Raw genomic sequence first — 15,024 nt, forward strand, 5'->3', positions numbered from 1 at the left:
CCTCTTCTCGATCCTTTCAACGGTCTACAGGAGCAGCAGTCAGCGGTGGCAGTTTTTTATGACTGCTATTTTTTGGCTTGTGATTTTTTTCTTACTAGTTTTGAACATTGTACCAGGGAAACAAATAAGATTGCCCATGAACTTGCTAGGTTAGCGAATTTTCAGTGACAAGAGATTGGTTTAAGGAGCCTTTGGATGAGATTGTATCTCTCCTTATAGACGATGTAACCATTATTTACAATTAATAAAAATTTGTTGTTGTTCAAAAAATAATTGGGTCGGCCCTCTCATGAGCCACTTCATGCGGAAGGTTGACACCTTGTCGCATACTGTCAAATAGGAATTGCCCGCTCGGCCGTCACTACCAGTTCAGAACAGGACTAGAGGGGTGGAATGGTGTCAGACCCTGATGAGTAGCTGTCATATATTCAGTAAGCTGTAGCAGATACCGGTTCAGTAATCCAACGACTAGGATCGCTCCTTGGCTATTGGCTCATCACAGTTGTGGAGGGTTAGTACCATTTGTAACAGTGAGTGTGCGTCTAGTTACTGTTTTCCATTCGGGTTAAACCCTCCCCTATAACTAGCTGGGTTGTGGTTGGACAGAATATGCTTTTGGATGATTTCCTCTTATCGCCGTCATGGCTAATACAATAGAACCCTAGAGTTCCTCATACCTCATACTAGATTCGTCTCAATTGTCCATAGAATTCTTGGTAAATTCCCCACATACTCTTCGGGTCCTGACAAATTGGTATTCAGAGCCTTCGTTCTTCGGCGAAAGCGCGCGTAGGAGCAAAAAAACTCCCCAAATCGACGAATCCCACCCTTCTTCTTCGACAACGGCGGGATGATTTCTGGCGCCATTGGCGGCAGGGCATGGTCAGGTGGCGTTGGTGGCGGTGATTATTCGGACACAGATCGGCTGAGCGGGAGCGGTTGTTCGAGCACATCGCTCGATCAGTAAAATTCCGCGTTCTAGCTCTGATCCGTGTGCCAGGGAGGCGTGGATCGTGGCGGCGATAGGATCTGAGGTGAGAATTAGGTGCTGGTGCACCAGTGGTAAAATTCCTACCTCTTGCTTCAGATCAGGTGATGGGGCGCCCTAAGGCGATTGATGACGCGAATCTTCAAGAGGTCTTCTCCTTGCGGGATGACTTTGGTGTTCTGCAGCAAGACAACATCCAGATGCAGACTCAAGTATCCAAATTACAAGAGGAAGTTCAAGTGATTGGTGCTAAGCAAGGACAATTTCTGCAACAGTGGGTACAATGGAGAAAGTTGTTTTGGACCTGAGCAAACAGTTATCAGCTATCAGTGATGTTCTGCAAACATTGGTTAAATCATCTCAATCTGAACCCCAGCATGATAATCCTTCCAGTTCTGCACCTATAGTTCGATCTCCTACACTGCATCAGGAACAAACACAAGAGCAAGCAGAGAAAATAGAGCAATTGAAGAAACAATTGGCAACAGAGAAAGAAAAATCTAAACAATTGGAGGACATACAGCTGCAGTATTTACCTCCAATTAGAACAAAGAGAATTACAGTACCTCCTGGTTTTGCTCAGCAAGGAAGAAATGATACTGCTAGTGCAATAGGAACTCCTGTTACTGGTAGACACAATGCACACACACCTGCATTTAACCAGTTCTATCAGCAAAACAGGGACATGCAGTTGTGGCAAGGATACTATAAAACCTATGAGCAGGATATGCAAGCTCAGCTCATGAAGTCAGTAACTAAAGGACCTAGGCTTGATTTCCCTAGATTTTCTGGGACAGATCTAGTAGGATGGATAAGGCAATGTAACAAATACTTCCAAATGTCTGGAGCTCCAGAGGAGTACAATGTATCATTAGCTCAAATGTATGTGATTGATGAAGCAGATGTATGGCTCAGGAGGCTTGGTTTGTTGAAGAAACTGATCACTTGGAAACAATTTGGAGCAGAAGTAATTAAAAGATTTTCTGATAAGGGCTCTTATGATCTAACAGAAAAAGTTTAATTTAGTCAAGCAGTTGCATCATACTGTATCTGAATATATAAAAATCTTTGAAGATCTTATGGCAGATGTGCAAGAGGAAAATCCTGAACTAGGATAGCTCTATTTTGTCAGATGTTATGTTAATTGTTTGAGAGAAGGAAATAAATTCCAGCTTAGACCTTTGAGGCCTCAAACATTGGCAGATGCTTATTGTATGGCAAAGGACATAGAACCTAATCATCCACATATAGTTGTCGCTAGTAAGAAACAGGGCACAACTTTCAATATTTTTTGTCAAAAATCCAATTGGACATCTCAGCCCAAGTAGAGTACTCCTGTAGCACAACAGCAACTTCCTATCAGACAAGCTGAAGTACCAGCTAACAATACTCAGAAAATCAGAAAAGTAGGAGAGTGCTGGAGGTGTGGGGATAAGTGGATGCATGGGCACAAATGTAAGTTAATTCCTAACATCAATTTGCTGCAACAGGACAGTCCAGAACAGATTGTAATTGACAATGAGAAAATTGAGCAACAAGAGCAGCAAGAAAATACAAAAGAAGGAGAACAGGCAATGTTTATTTCTGCTCATGCAATTGGTCATCAATTGGCAGTACCTACTCCTACCGTGATCATCTATATCAATGGCAAGAGAGCAGTAGCCCTACTTGACTCTGGCAGTACTTCTTCTTTCATTAACAAGATTTTGCTAACAAAGCAAACTACCAGCTCCTCCCTGTTAAGGAAAGAACTATAGCCGTAGCTGGGGGAGGAAGATTACTGTTTGCAGCAGTAGTTCCAAACTATGTATTTCAAATGGCCAAATTGAAACTTACTCACAATTTTAGAGTATTAACATTGCCAAGTCATGATGTTATTCTGGGATATGATTGGATGACTGTAGCCAGTCCTGTTTTATTCAATATACCTGAGAAAACATTCAGTTTCACCAAGGAAAGGAAACAAACTGTAACTACTGCAGTTTTCAACAATTCTGAAAATGTGAAAGAAGTGCAAGCTGAGGAAATGAACAAGTTGTTGGATAAAGGAGTGGAAGGGTTCTTGTTACAAGTGCATAACATATTAATGGAGGCACCTGAAGGAACACAAACACCACCTCCAATCCAAAAGTTGTTGTTGCAATATGCTAATCTGTTTGAGCTACCCAAAGCACTACCACCTGAAAGAGCTCTTGACCACACTATTGTTGGAAATATGCCCTAGAGGCAATAATAAAATGGTTATTATTGTATTTCCTTGTTCATGATAATTGTCTGTTGTTCATGCTATAATTGTATTAACTGGAAACCGTAATATATGTGTGAATACATAGACCACAACATGTCCCTAGTAAGCCTCTAGTTGACTAGCTCGTTGATCAATAGATGGTTATGGTTTCCTGACCATGGACATTGGATGTCATTGATAACGGGATCACATCATTAGGAGAATGATGTGATGGACAAGACCCAATCCTAAGCATAGCACAAGATCGTGTAGTTTGTTTGCTGGAGCTTTTCTAATGTCAAGTATCATTTCCTTAGACCATGATATTGTGCAACTCCCGGATACCGTAGGAATGCTTTGGGTGTACCAAACGTCACAACGTAATTGGGTGGCTATAAAGGTGCACTACAGGTATCTCCGAAAGTGTCTGTTGGGTTGGCACGAATCGAGACTGGGATTTGTCACTCCGTATGACGGAGAGGTATCTCTGGGCCCACTCGGTAATGCATCATCATAATGAGCTCAATGTGACTAAGGAGTTAGCCACGGGATCATGCGTTACGGTACGAGTAAAGTGACTTGCCGGTAACGAGATTGAACAAGGTATTGGGATACCGACGATCGAATCTCGGGCAAGTAACGTACCGATTGACAAAGGGAATTGTATACGGGATTGATTGAATCCTCGACACCGTGGTTCATCCGATGAGATCATCGTGGAACATGTGGGAGCCAACATGGGTATCCAGATCCCGCTGTTGGTTATTGACCGGAGAGTCGTCTCGGTCATGTCTGCATGTCTCCCGAACCCGTAGGGTCTACACACTTAAGGTTCGGTGACGCTAGAGTTGTAGAGATATTAGTATGCGGTTAACCGAAAGTTGTTCGAAGTCCCGGATGAGATCCCGAACGTCACGAGGAGTTCCGGAATGGTCCGAAGGTAAAGATTTATATATGGGAAGTCCTATTTTGGCCACCGGAAAATGTTCGGGATTTTTCGGTATTGTACCGGGAAGGTTCTAGAAGGTTCTGAAGTGGGGCCCACCTGCATGGGGGGACCCACATGAATGTGGGTAGTGGGGGCAAGGCCCCACACCCCTGGTCATGGTGCAGCAAGATCCCACCTTAGAAGGAATAAGATCATATCCCGGAGGGATAAGATCAAGATCCCTAAAAAAGGGGGATAACAATCGGTGGGGAAGGGAAATGATGGGATTTCTTTCCCCCACCTTTGCCAACGCCCCAATGGACTTGGAGGGCAAGAAACCAGCCCCCTCCACCCCTATATATAGTGGGGAGGCGAATGGGAGCAGCACCCCAAGCCCTGGCGCCTCCCTCCCTCCTGTGACACCTCTTCCTCCCCGCTTGCGCTTGGCGAAGCCCTGCCGGGATCCCGCTACTTCCACCACCACGCCGTCGTGCTGTTGGATCTCCATCAACTTCTCCTCCCCCCTTGCTGGATCAAGAAGGAGGAGACGTCCCCGCTCCGTACGTGTGTTGAACGCGGAGGTGCCGTCCGTTCGGCGCTAGGATCATCGGTGATTTGGATCACGACGAGTACGACTCCATCAACCCCGTTCTCTTGAACGCTTCCGCTCGCGATCTACAAGGGTATGTAGATGCACTCCTCCCCTCTCGTTGCTAGCATCTCCTAGATTGATCTTGGTGACACGTAGGAAAATTTTGAATTTCTGCTACGTTCCCCAACAACTATTCCATTGATCCCTGGTGCAGCTCCTCCTCATGTGAGACCTTATAGAGTTCCTCAACATCAGAAAACAAGAAATGGAAGATCAATCAAGAAGTTACTAGCTGCACATCTCATCTGACATAGCCAGAGTCCATATGCAGCTCCTGTACTACTGGTTAAGAAGAAAGATAGTTCAATGAGATTTTACACTGACTTCAGAAAACTCAATTCTCTGACAGTGAAGAACAAGTTTCCTATATCAGTGATAGAAGATCTTCTGGATGAATTACATGGAGCAAAATACTTCTCCAAAATTGATCTCAGATCTGGATACCACCAAATAAGAATGCATCCTGAGGATATACAGGAAACTGCTTTCAGAACTTATTTGGGCCATTTTGAATATCTAGTAATGCCTTTTGGTCATCAAATGCTCCACGAACATTTCAAGCACTAATGAACAGTATCTTTGGTCCATACCTGAGGAAATTTGTGCTAGTATTTTTGATGATATATCAATTTACAACAGAAGCCTCCAGGAACACAAAGCACATTTACAAACAGTGCTGCAATTATTGAAGGAACACCAACTGTTTGCTAAAATGTCCAAATGTGTATTTGTTGTACAACAAGTGGAATATTTGGGACATATCATATCTGAAAAAGGGGTAGCAACTGATCCTAAGAAGATAGTTGCCATTGCTGAGTGTCCCACACCAGATTCTGTTACTAAGTTGAGACTAAGTTGAGAAGCTTTTTGGGCCTAGCTGGTTATTACAGAAGATTCATCGAAGGATATGGCATGATTTGCAGACCCCTACATGATCTTCTCAAGAAAGGGAAGTTTGTATGGAAGCAAGAACATGACAAAGCATTTGCACAACTTCAACCAGCCCTAACCACAGCTCCTATACTAGCATTGCCAAACTTCTCCCTGCCCTTTATACTGGAAACAAATGCTTCAGGGAGAGGCATAGGGGCAGTTCTAATGCAACAGGGCAGACCACTAGCATACTATAGTTCCTCACTCTGCCCTAGAAATGTAGCTATGTCAACATATGAGAAAGAAGCTCTTGCTATCTTGGAAGCACTCAAGAAATGGAGACATTATCTCCTAGGAAATGAGTTAATCATTAAAACTGATCAACAATCCTTGAAATCCATTAATGATCAGAAGATTACTAAAGGTGTTGGCGAACGTAGTAATTTCAAAAAAATTCCTACGCACACGCAAGATCATGGTGCTGCATAGCAATGAGAGGGGAGAGTGTTGTCCACGTACCCTCGTAGACCGTAAACGGAAGCGTTATGACAACGCGGTTGATGTAGTCGTACATCTTCACGATCGACCGATTGATGTCTACTACACAACCTTCTTCTTGTAGACGTTGTTGGGCCTCCAAGTGCAGAGGTTTGTAGGACAGTAGCAAATTTCCCTCAAGTGGATGACCTAAGGTTTATCAATCCGTGGGAGGCGTAGGATGAAGATGGTCTCTCTCAAACAACCCTGCAACCAAATAACAAAGAGTCTCTTGTGTCCCCAACACACCCAATACAATGGTAAATTGTATAGGTGCACTAGTTCGGCGAAGAGATGGTGATACAAGTGCAATATGGATGATAGATATAGGTTTTCGTAATATGAAAATATAAAAACAGCAAGGTAACTATTGATAAAAGTGAGCACAAACGGTATAGCAATGCGTTGAAACAAGGCCTAGGGTTCATACTTTCACTAGTGCAAGTTCTCTCAATAATAATAACATAATTGGATCATATAACAATCCCTCAACATGCAACAAAGAGTCACTCCAAAGTCACTAATAGAGGAGAACAAATGAAGAGATTATGGTAGGGTACGAAACCACCTCAAAGTTATTCTTTCTGATCGATCTATTCAAGAGTTCGTACTAGAATAACACCTTAAGACACAAATCAACCAAAACCCTAATGTCACCTAGATACTCCATTGTCACCACAAGTATCCGCGGGTTTGATTATACGATATGCATCACACAATCTTAGATTCATCTATTCAACCAACACAAAGAACTTCAAAGAGTGCCCCAAAGTTTATACCGGAGAGTCAAGACGAAAACGTGTGCCAACCCCTATGCATAAGTTCAACTGAACCCGCAAGTTGATCACCAAAACATACATCAAGTGAATCACGTGATATCCCATTGTCACCACAGATAAGCACATGCAAGACATACATCAAGTGTTTTCAAATCCTTAAAGACTCAATCCGATAAGATAACTTCAAAGGGAAAACTCAATCCATCACAAGAGAGTAGAGGGGGAGAAATATCATAAGATCCAACTATAATAGCAAAGCTCGCGATACATCAAGATCGTACCACCTCAAGAACACGAGAGAGAGATCAAACACATAGCTACTGGTACATACCCTCGGCCCCAAGGGTGAACTACTGCCTCCTCGTCATGGAGAGCACAGGGATGATGAAGATGGCCACCGGAGAGGGATTCCCCCCTCCGGCAGGGTGCCGGAACGGGTCTAGATTGGTTTTCGGTGGCTACAGAGGCTTGCGGCGGTGGAACTCCTGATCTAGGTTATTTTCTGGAGGTTTCAGTATTTATAGGAATTTTTGGCGTCGGGAACAAGTCAGGGAGGTGCCCAAGTCGTCCACGAGGTAGGGAGGCGCGCCCGGGGCGGTGGGCGCGCCCCCACCCTCGTGGACGGCCCAAGACTCTTCTGGCTCAACTCTTTTACTCCGGGGTCTTCTTTTGGTCCATAAAAAATGTCAAAAATTGGCACATCCATTGGACTCCGTTTGGTATTCCTTTTCTGTAAAACTCAAAAACAAGGAAAAAACAGAAACTGGCACCGGGCTCTAGGTTAATAGGTTAGTCCAAAAATCATATAAAATAGCATATAAATGCATATAAAACATCCTAGATGGATAATATAATAGCATGGAACAATCAAAACTTATAGATACGTTGGAGACGTATCACCGATCCTAGTACCGAACGTACGACACCTCCGCGATCTGCACACATTCAGCTGGTGACGTCCCATGAACTCACGATCCAGTAGAGCTTCGAGGAAGAGCTTCTTCAGCACGACGGCGTGATGACGGTGATGATGAAGCTACCGGCGCAGGGCTTCACCTAAGCACTGCGACGATATGACCGAGGTGGATTATGGTGGAGGGGGGCACCGCACACGGCTTGGAACAATCAACTTGTGTGTCCTAGGGTGCCCCCCTGCCCCGTATATAAAGGAGCAAGGGGGAGGCCGGCCGGCCCTTGTGGCGCGTCAGGAGAGGAGGAGTCCTCCTACTAGGAGGGGGAAAGGAAGGAGGAGAGGGAGAAGGAAAGGGGGGCGCCGCCCCCCTTCCCTAGTCCAATTCGGACCAGAGGGGGAGGGGGCGCGTGGCCTGCCCTGGCCGGCCCTCTCTCTCCACTAAGGCCCATGTGGCCCATTAGTTCTCCCGGGGGGTTCCGGTAACCCTCCGGCACTCCAGTTTTCTCCGAAAGCACCCGGAACACTTCCGGTGTCCGAATATAGCCGTCCAATATATCAATCTTTATGTCTCGACCATTTCGAGACTCCTTGTCATGTACGTGATCACATCCGGGACTCCGAACTATCTTCGGTACATCAAAACACATAAACTCATAATACTGATCGTCACCGAACGTTAGGCGTGCGGGCCCTATGGGTTCGAGAACTATGTAGACATGACCGAGACACGTCTCCGGTCAATAACCAATAGCGGAACCTGGATGCTCATATTGGCTCCTACATATTCTATGAAGATCTTTATCGGTCAAACCGCGTAACAACATACGTTGTTCCCTTTGTCATCGGTATGTTACTTGCCCGAGATTCGATCGTCCGTATCTCAATACCTAGTTCAATCTCGTTACCGGCAAGTCTCTTTACTCGTTCCGTAATGCATCATCCCGCAACTAACTCATTAGTCACATTGCTTGCAAGGCTTATAGTGATGTGCATTACCGAGAGGGCCCAGAGATACCTCTCCGACAATCGGAGTGACAAATCCTAATCTTGATCTATGCCAACTCAACAAGTACCATCGGAGACACCTGTAGAACACCTTTATAATCACCCAGTTACGTTGTGACGTTTGGTAGCACACAAAGTGTTCCTCCGGTACTGGGAGTTGCATAATCTCATAGTCATAGGAACATGTATAAGTCATGAAGAAAGCAATAGCAATATACTAAACGATCAAGTGCTAAGCTAACGGAATGGGTCAAGTCAATCACATCATTCTCTAATGATGTGATCCCGTTAATCAAATGACAACTCATGTCTATGGCTAGGAAACTTAAACATTTTTTATTCAACGAGCTAGTCAAGTAGAGGCATACTAGTGACACTCCTTTTTGTCTATGTATTCACACATGTACTAAGTTTCCGGTTAATACAATTCTAGCATGAATAATAAACATTTATCATGATATAAGGAAATATAAATAACAACTTTATTATTGCCTCTAGGGCATATTTCCTTCAAAAGGAGTACAACATAAGTTAATGATGGAGCTTCTGGAGTTTAATTTCAAAATCCAGTACAAAAAGGAAGTGAAAACATGGTAGCAGATGCTCTGTCCAGATTACTTCCAAGTTGCTTAGCTATGTCTGCTGCCACACCTGTCTGGGCAGAAGACCTCATTTCCAGTTACCAGCAAGATCCAGTCTGCAAACAGTTAATGAAACAATTGCTGCTGCAACAACCTACTGCTAACCCAGATTACACCATTCATGCTGGGATTATCAGATACAAAGGCAAGATATTGGTAGGGAACAACACTGCATTGAGAACTATATTAATCCAAGCATTACATAGCTCACCTGTGGGAGGACACTCAGGAATGAGAGCCACATACCAGGATTAAGAGCATTTCTATTGGCCTGGTCTAAAACAAGAGGTAGAACACTTTACTGTTGCTTGCCCTATTTGCCAGAGAGCCAAACTTGAACACTGTTTGCAACCTGGCCTATTGGACCCACTCCCTGTAGCTGACATGGCTTGGCAGCATGTTACAATGGACTTTATTGAGGGTTTGCCAAACTCCCAAGGAAAAGAAGTCATAATGGTGGTGGTGGATAGGTTTACCAAATATTCTCATTTCATTCCACTGTCTCATCCCTATACTGTCCTCACTGTTGCTCAAGCATTTGTAGATCAGATCATTAGGTTGCATGGACCTCCTAAGTTGATCATATCAGACAGACAGAATCTTCACCAGCAAATTATGGAGAAATATCTTTAATGCATTAAAAGTGGAATTGAGGTATAGTACAGCTTACCATCCTCATACTGATGGCCAGACAAAAATGGTAGACCAGTGTTTGGAAACATATCTGAGGTGTATGACCACAACTGAACCAAAGAAGTCGATCTCTTGGTTACCTCTTGCTGAATACTGGTACAACTCCACATATCATATCGCCTTAAAGATGTCCCCCTTCCAAGCTCTATATGGTTTCCCCCTCCCTTAATTAGTGAGCTAGCAATTCCTGGTCCAGATGACATTGAAGCTCAAGATTTCCTTTCTTCCAAACAACATATGTTGGAGCAAATCAAGGAAAAATTGCACAGGGCACAAAACAGAATGAAGCACTATGCTGATATGAAAAGAGTGGAAAAAACATTTGAGGTGGGAGACTTGGTTTATCTGAAAATGGCACCATACAGACTGGCTGCTTTTGGGTTCAAAGGAGCTCTTAAACTCCAAAACAAATACTATGGTCCATTCATGATTAGTCAGAAAGTGGGCAAATCCGCATACAAGTTACAATTCTCTGGTGAAGTCAAGAACTCAAGATACATCCAGTGTTCCATATTGGACCAAAGTCTATTCCTAGCCCTCATCTTCCAATGGTCAATGAAGATGGCACTATAAAAACTGGACCAGCAGCTGTTTTGCAAGTTCGGCAAGTACCCAGACACAATACGCCAGTGGTTCAGTGGTTCATTCAGTGGCAGAACTTGTCCCCAGATGGAGCAACATGGAAAGATGCAGATTTCACCAAATATACATTCCCAGAATTCTTCAAGGAGACAACTCAACCTTGGCGTGCCGCTGAACAGACGCCGTGAGGACACGTCGTGTCTCAAGAGGGAGCAATGTCAGACTGTCATATATTCAGTTAGCTGTAGCAAATACCGGTTCAGTGATCCAACAGCTAGGATCGCTCCTTGGCTATTGGCTCATCACAGCCATTGAAGGTTATTACCGTTGTAACAGTGAGGGTGCGTCTAGTAACTGTTTTTCATTCGTGTTAAACCCTCCCCTATAACTAGCCAGGTTGTGGCTGGACAGAATATGCTTTTGGATGATTTCCTCTTATCGCTGTCATGGCTAATACACTGGAACCCTAGAGTTCCTCATACCTCATACTAGATTCGTCCCAATTGTCCATAGAATTCTTGGTAAATTCCCCACATACTCTTCGGGTCCTGACAAATGGGCCGGAGTGATAATACACTTGCTGCTCGCACCTAAAGTATTCGGTTCACAATGAAAGAATACATTGCACTAGGTCAAGGATTAGATTATTATCTGATATGTTTGGTTCAACCAAAGGGAAGATGACAAGTAGCTTGCGGCCTTGTTGAAGATGCTGAAGGAAGGACGGCTTGCAGCGGAGAAAAGGGAGCACCAATTAAGCAAAGAAGGGAGATTGCCGACCCTCCTGTTCACGACGACGAAGGGGGGGCCCGGCCGGCGGAAAAGATAGATCACGAGTGCTAGTTCTCAGTTGAGTAAAGGAAGTGGGTAAGTCTAGCGTTGTTATTCAATACCTATCGATACATTCCATTTTGGATTTTGTTAAGGACCATTTACTATATGTTGGAACTGAACCCGGCCCAACCCAAACAAAACAATATAACGTACTCATGAGCCGGTGTAATCGGAAGACAGCGAATAAGTGCGGAACCAAACACGTCGCCATATTATTCCTGAAATGTATTCAGATACTACAAAGTGAACAGTGAAGCAAATGGGCGGGCAATGATACTATCTTAAACCCATTCTCATGTTGACATTACAAATCAGTAGAGCAAAAACAAATGTGACCAAAATAATGATGAAAGTAGCCTTAAATGTCAGCCAAACGCAAAGAGATACACTAACATCTGATATAAAAGCAACAGTGTGACAGAACATTGTCAATGGTGTGAAGAAGCAATAAAATGACAGCATAGAAGGCATGGAGAAGTATATAGAAAGTAGAAGTTACCATTAACACAAAAATGTGGTCGACAACATATGTATAAGTGATAACAGTTTCTCTGATATAGTCAGCCTATCTCTTATTTTGAACAGACAAAAAGCTCAAACCAGATATATTAGTTACTCCCTCCGTTCCAAAATAGATGACCCAACTTTGTACTAAGTACTTTGTACTAACTTAGTACAAAGTTGAGTCATCTATTTTGGAACGGAGGGAGTAGATACGACACAAACACCAATTTCTAGCCACAAGGTATTGTAGCACTCATGAATGATTGCATAACTAGAGTCAGGAGTTAAACTCTACGATGCGTTCACTTATTTGCATCACTGATTCAGGTGCCAAATCAAGGTGACTAACATATTTGTGGGATTGTGGCACACTACTGTCATCTACTCCCTCTGTCCCAAACTGTAAGATCATCTTTGACACTATTTGTGGGATCATAGTGTCAAAAATGATCTTACAGTTTGGGACGGAGGGAGTAGATGACAAGTTTATGGTTTATCATTAATGTCACACAACTGACTACATAAACATCAGTCCTGTATGGTTTCATGCCCTTGCAGGCTTGCACAACTGCCTTTTGCGAGAACATACCTCACAATGTCCTTGCCCATGCATGTTCTACCTTTCTAAATTAGCAATATGACCACTTCCTTTATATGCGACTAAAAATGCAAGTTCTATGAGATAAATCCCCTAGGGATCTAAAATAACTTAAACTAAGGGAAATACTTGGTATGTGTAAAAGGCGATGCCCAGTACGGAAGCATCAAACAGATCTGCTTTTCTTTTATCCAATCATGAACCATTCTAACTTTCTAACCATGTTAGCAATACAATGATAGCTATCATCGCTAGGAATTGTAGTACTCAAGATGAGTTACAAAGCACTCAGGGTAACAGGAGAACAGATACTTCAACCATGCTTAAAAGGGCACAACTAGCTAAACAGTATTAAGGTTGAATAGACAGTAAGAGAATAAACACTTAGCCTTGCATGACCTAAAGGGTGCAACTAGCTGAACAATCTAGGTTGAATCAACATTAAAAGAAAAGGCAAAGGACAATCAGCAACACATCAAACAAATAAGAAAGCAAGACATTAAAAATGCACTGTTAGGATAACCACAGCACACTGCATACCCTGGCTTGGTCCTATAAGTACATGCCAGAAGATGCAATATTGTTCCCTGGCCAATTAAAGGCTCACCCCAAGGTTCCGCCACAAGGGAGGCACTAGTTATGACTTAGAGAAATAGTGATTGATGCTACAAAACAATATATATGCTTAAACCTTTTCAGAAATGCTCAGATATGACCTCAAGAGTGTAACAGGGTGAATATAAATGATAGTATACCTAACTGGACAAGGTTAAGTCCAACGGTTCCAGAAGAAAAATGCTATGCATCAAACAAGGACAGCATAAGGCCCTCCAAGCTGTGTGAATGTGTGAAATCAGGGCAACGTTATCCAATTGCAACTGCAAGCAGGGCTACAGCTAGGTCTACCTGATACAAAAAATTCCAACATAAAGGGCACAATCCACATGCACATCCAAGTCCAAGTACACAGCATGAATAGATCTAGTTATCTCAGTGAGCAAGACCAAGGTTGCGGAAACATAATCCAGAAGCACCAGCAATGATACTTGTTTACTTGATAAAAACACTTAAATTAGGTCATACCTGCGAAATTAAACGCTCATGATACATAAATAAGGTACCTAAAGGCCTAAACTGGATGCAATCGCAGAAATGTACTTCCACAAGGGAACAGTTCATAGAAACATTTCTGTGCATCACAAGCGCGAGACGAAGGGATTGCTTAGCGAGTTAGTCCAGCTGCGACCCTAATCGCTCTCCTCCCCGTCGCCGCTCTCCTCCCCGGGAGCCATGTCGACGTCTGCGTCCTCATCGTCCTCGTCATCCTCCGCTGCCTCCTCTGGTGGCACCAGGTACGCCCCAGGCTGTGCTGGGGAGCAGCGGCGGGTCCGAGAGGACAGGATGTTGTTGAGGTCGACCTCGGAGAGGGGATCCTCGCATAAGCCGTCACTCTCGTCGCCATCTCCCTCGACCTCCTCGTCATCCTCCTCCTCGTCGCTTTCCTCGTCGCCTTCTTCCTCCTCATCGACCACCATCTTGCCCTTCCCCTTGTCCGCGACCCGGGCCTTGGCCTCGGCGGCGGCCTCCTCGTCAGCGCCGGGGCGGGCGGCCTTGGCGGGTGGGTCGAGGGGAGAGATCTCGGAGTCGGTGTCCGTCTTACGCTTGGCCGGGGATGGGGAGGGTTCGGTGGCCGCAGGCTGGGACTGGCCGTCGGCGGTCGCCATCGTGGAGGCGGGACGGGAGAGGGAGAGGGAGAGCTAGGGTTTAAGGATGGGGGAAGGGTGCGAGAGAAGTGGAGAGGAGAGGGCGTGGCGTAAAGCCGTGCCGGAAAGGGGCGACGCCAGAGAGAGGGTGCAGGGAGATGGGCCTGTCATGGGTGGTTATTGCTTCTGAGCCGGTAACATATTATGGGCTTACAATGTATTGTTGGGCCTAGACAAGGTTTTTTATTTCTCCGGTACAACTTTCTTTTGTTGGGGCAGCTCTCTCGGACGAAGGATAGAGGTAGAAGAAGCCGAAAATCCATAGGAGCGGACGAGCTCGCCTGCTCACGGAATCGCTACACACTCGTTCTCTCCGGGATATGGGCCGTGTCAGGTACTGTCAGATGTATAAGATGCGTATACTCTGGGGCTTGGGCTAAATAGATACGGTTGGGCCCTTACGTTCAGTTGACGGACGTTGCGGTGTGCAGGCTAAGAACGTCCTGGACCGAATTGTGCCATCGAAACGTTTTGTCAGCCTACGTGATATTTAACGGCAAGACTCCG

General features: G+C 44.5%; 1 protein-coding gene across 1 annotated transcript; it reads right to left on the reverse strand.

The window, feature by feature from the left end:
* Positions 1–13,768: 13,768 nt before the first annotated feature.
* On the reverse strand, positions 13,769–14,596 carry LOC123053166 (histone H2A.Z-specific chaperone chz-1). The gene has a single exon (XM_044476581.1). The coding sequence runs from the start codon at positions 14,476–14,478 to the stop codon at positions 14,002–14,004; it is 477 nt and encodes a 158-aa protein (XP_044332516.1). The 5' UTR covers positions 14,479–14,596; the 3' UTR covers positions 13,769–14,001.
* Positions 14,597–15,024: the final 428 nt, after the last annotated feature.

This window comes from Triticum aestivum, chromosome 2D (genome assembly GCF_018294505.1).
Source record: "Triticum aestivum cultivar Chinese Spring chromosome 2D, IWGSC CS RefSeq v2.1, whole genome shotgun sequence".
Taxonomy (NCBI): domain Eukaryota; kingdom Viridiplantae; phylum Streptophyta; class Magnoliopsida; order Poales; family Poaceae; genus Triticum; species Triticum aestivum.

Coding starts and splice junctions, on each gene's coding strand:
- LOC123053166 (XM_044476581.1), bottom strand. CDS start 14,478: ATGGCGACCGCCGACGGCCAGTCCCAGCCTGCGGCCACCGAACCCTCC.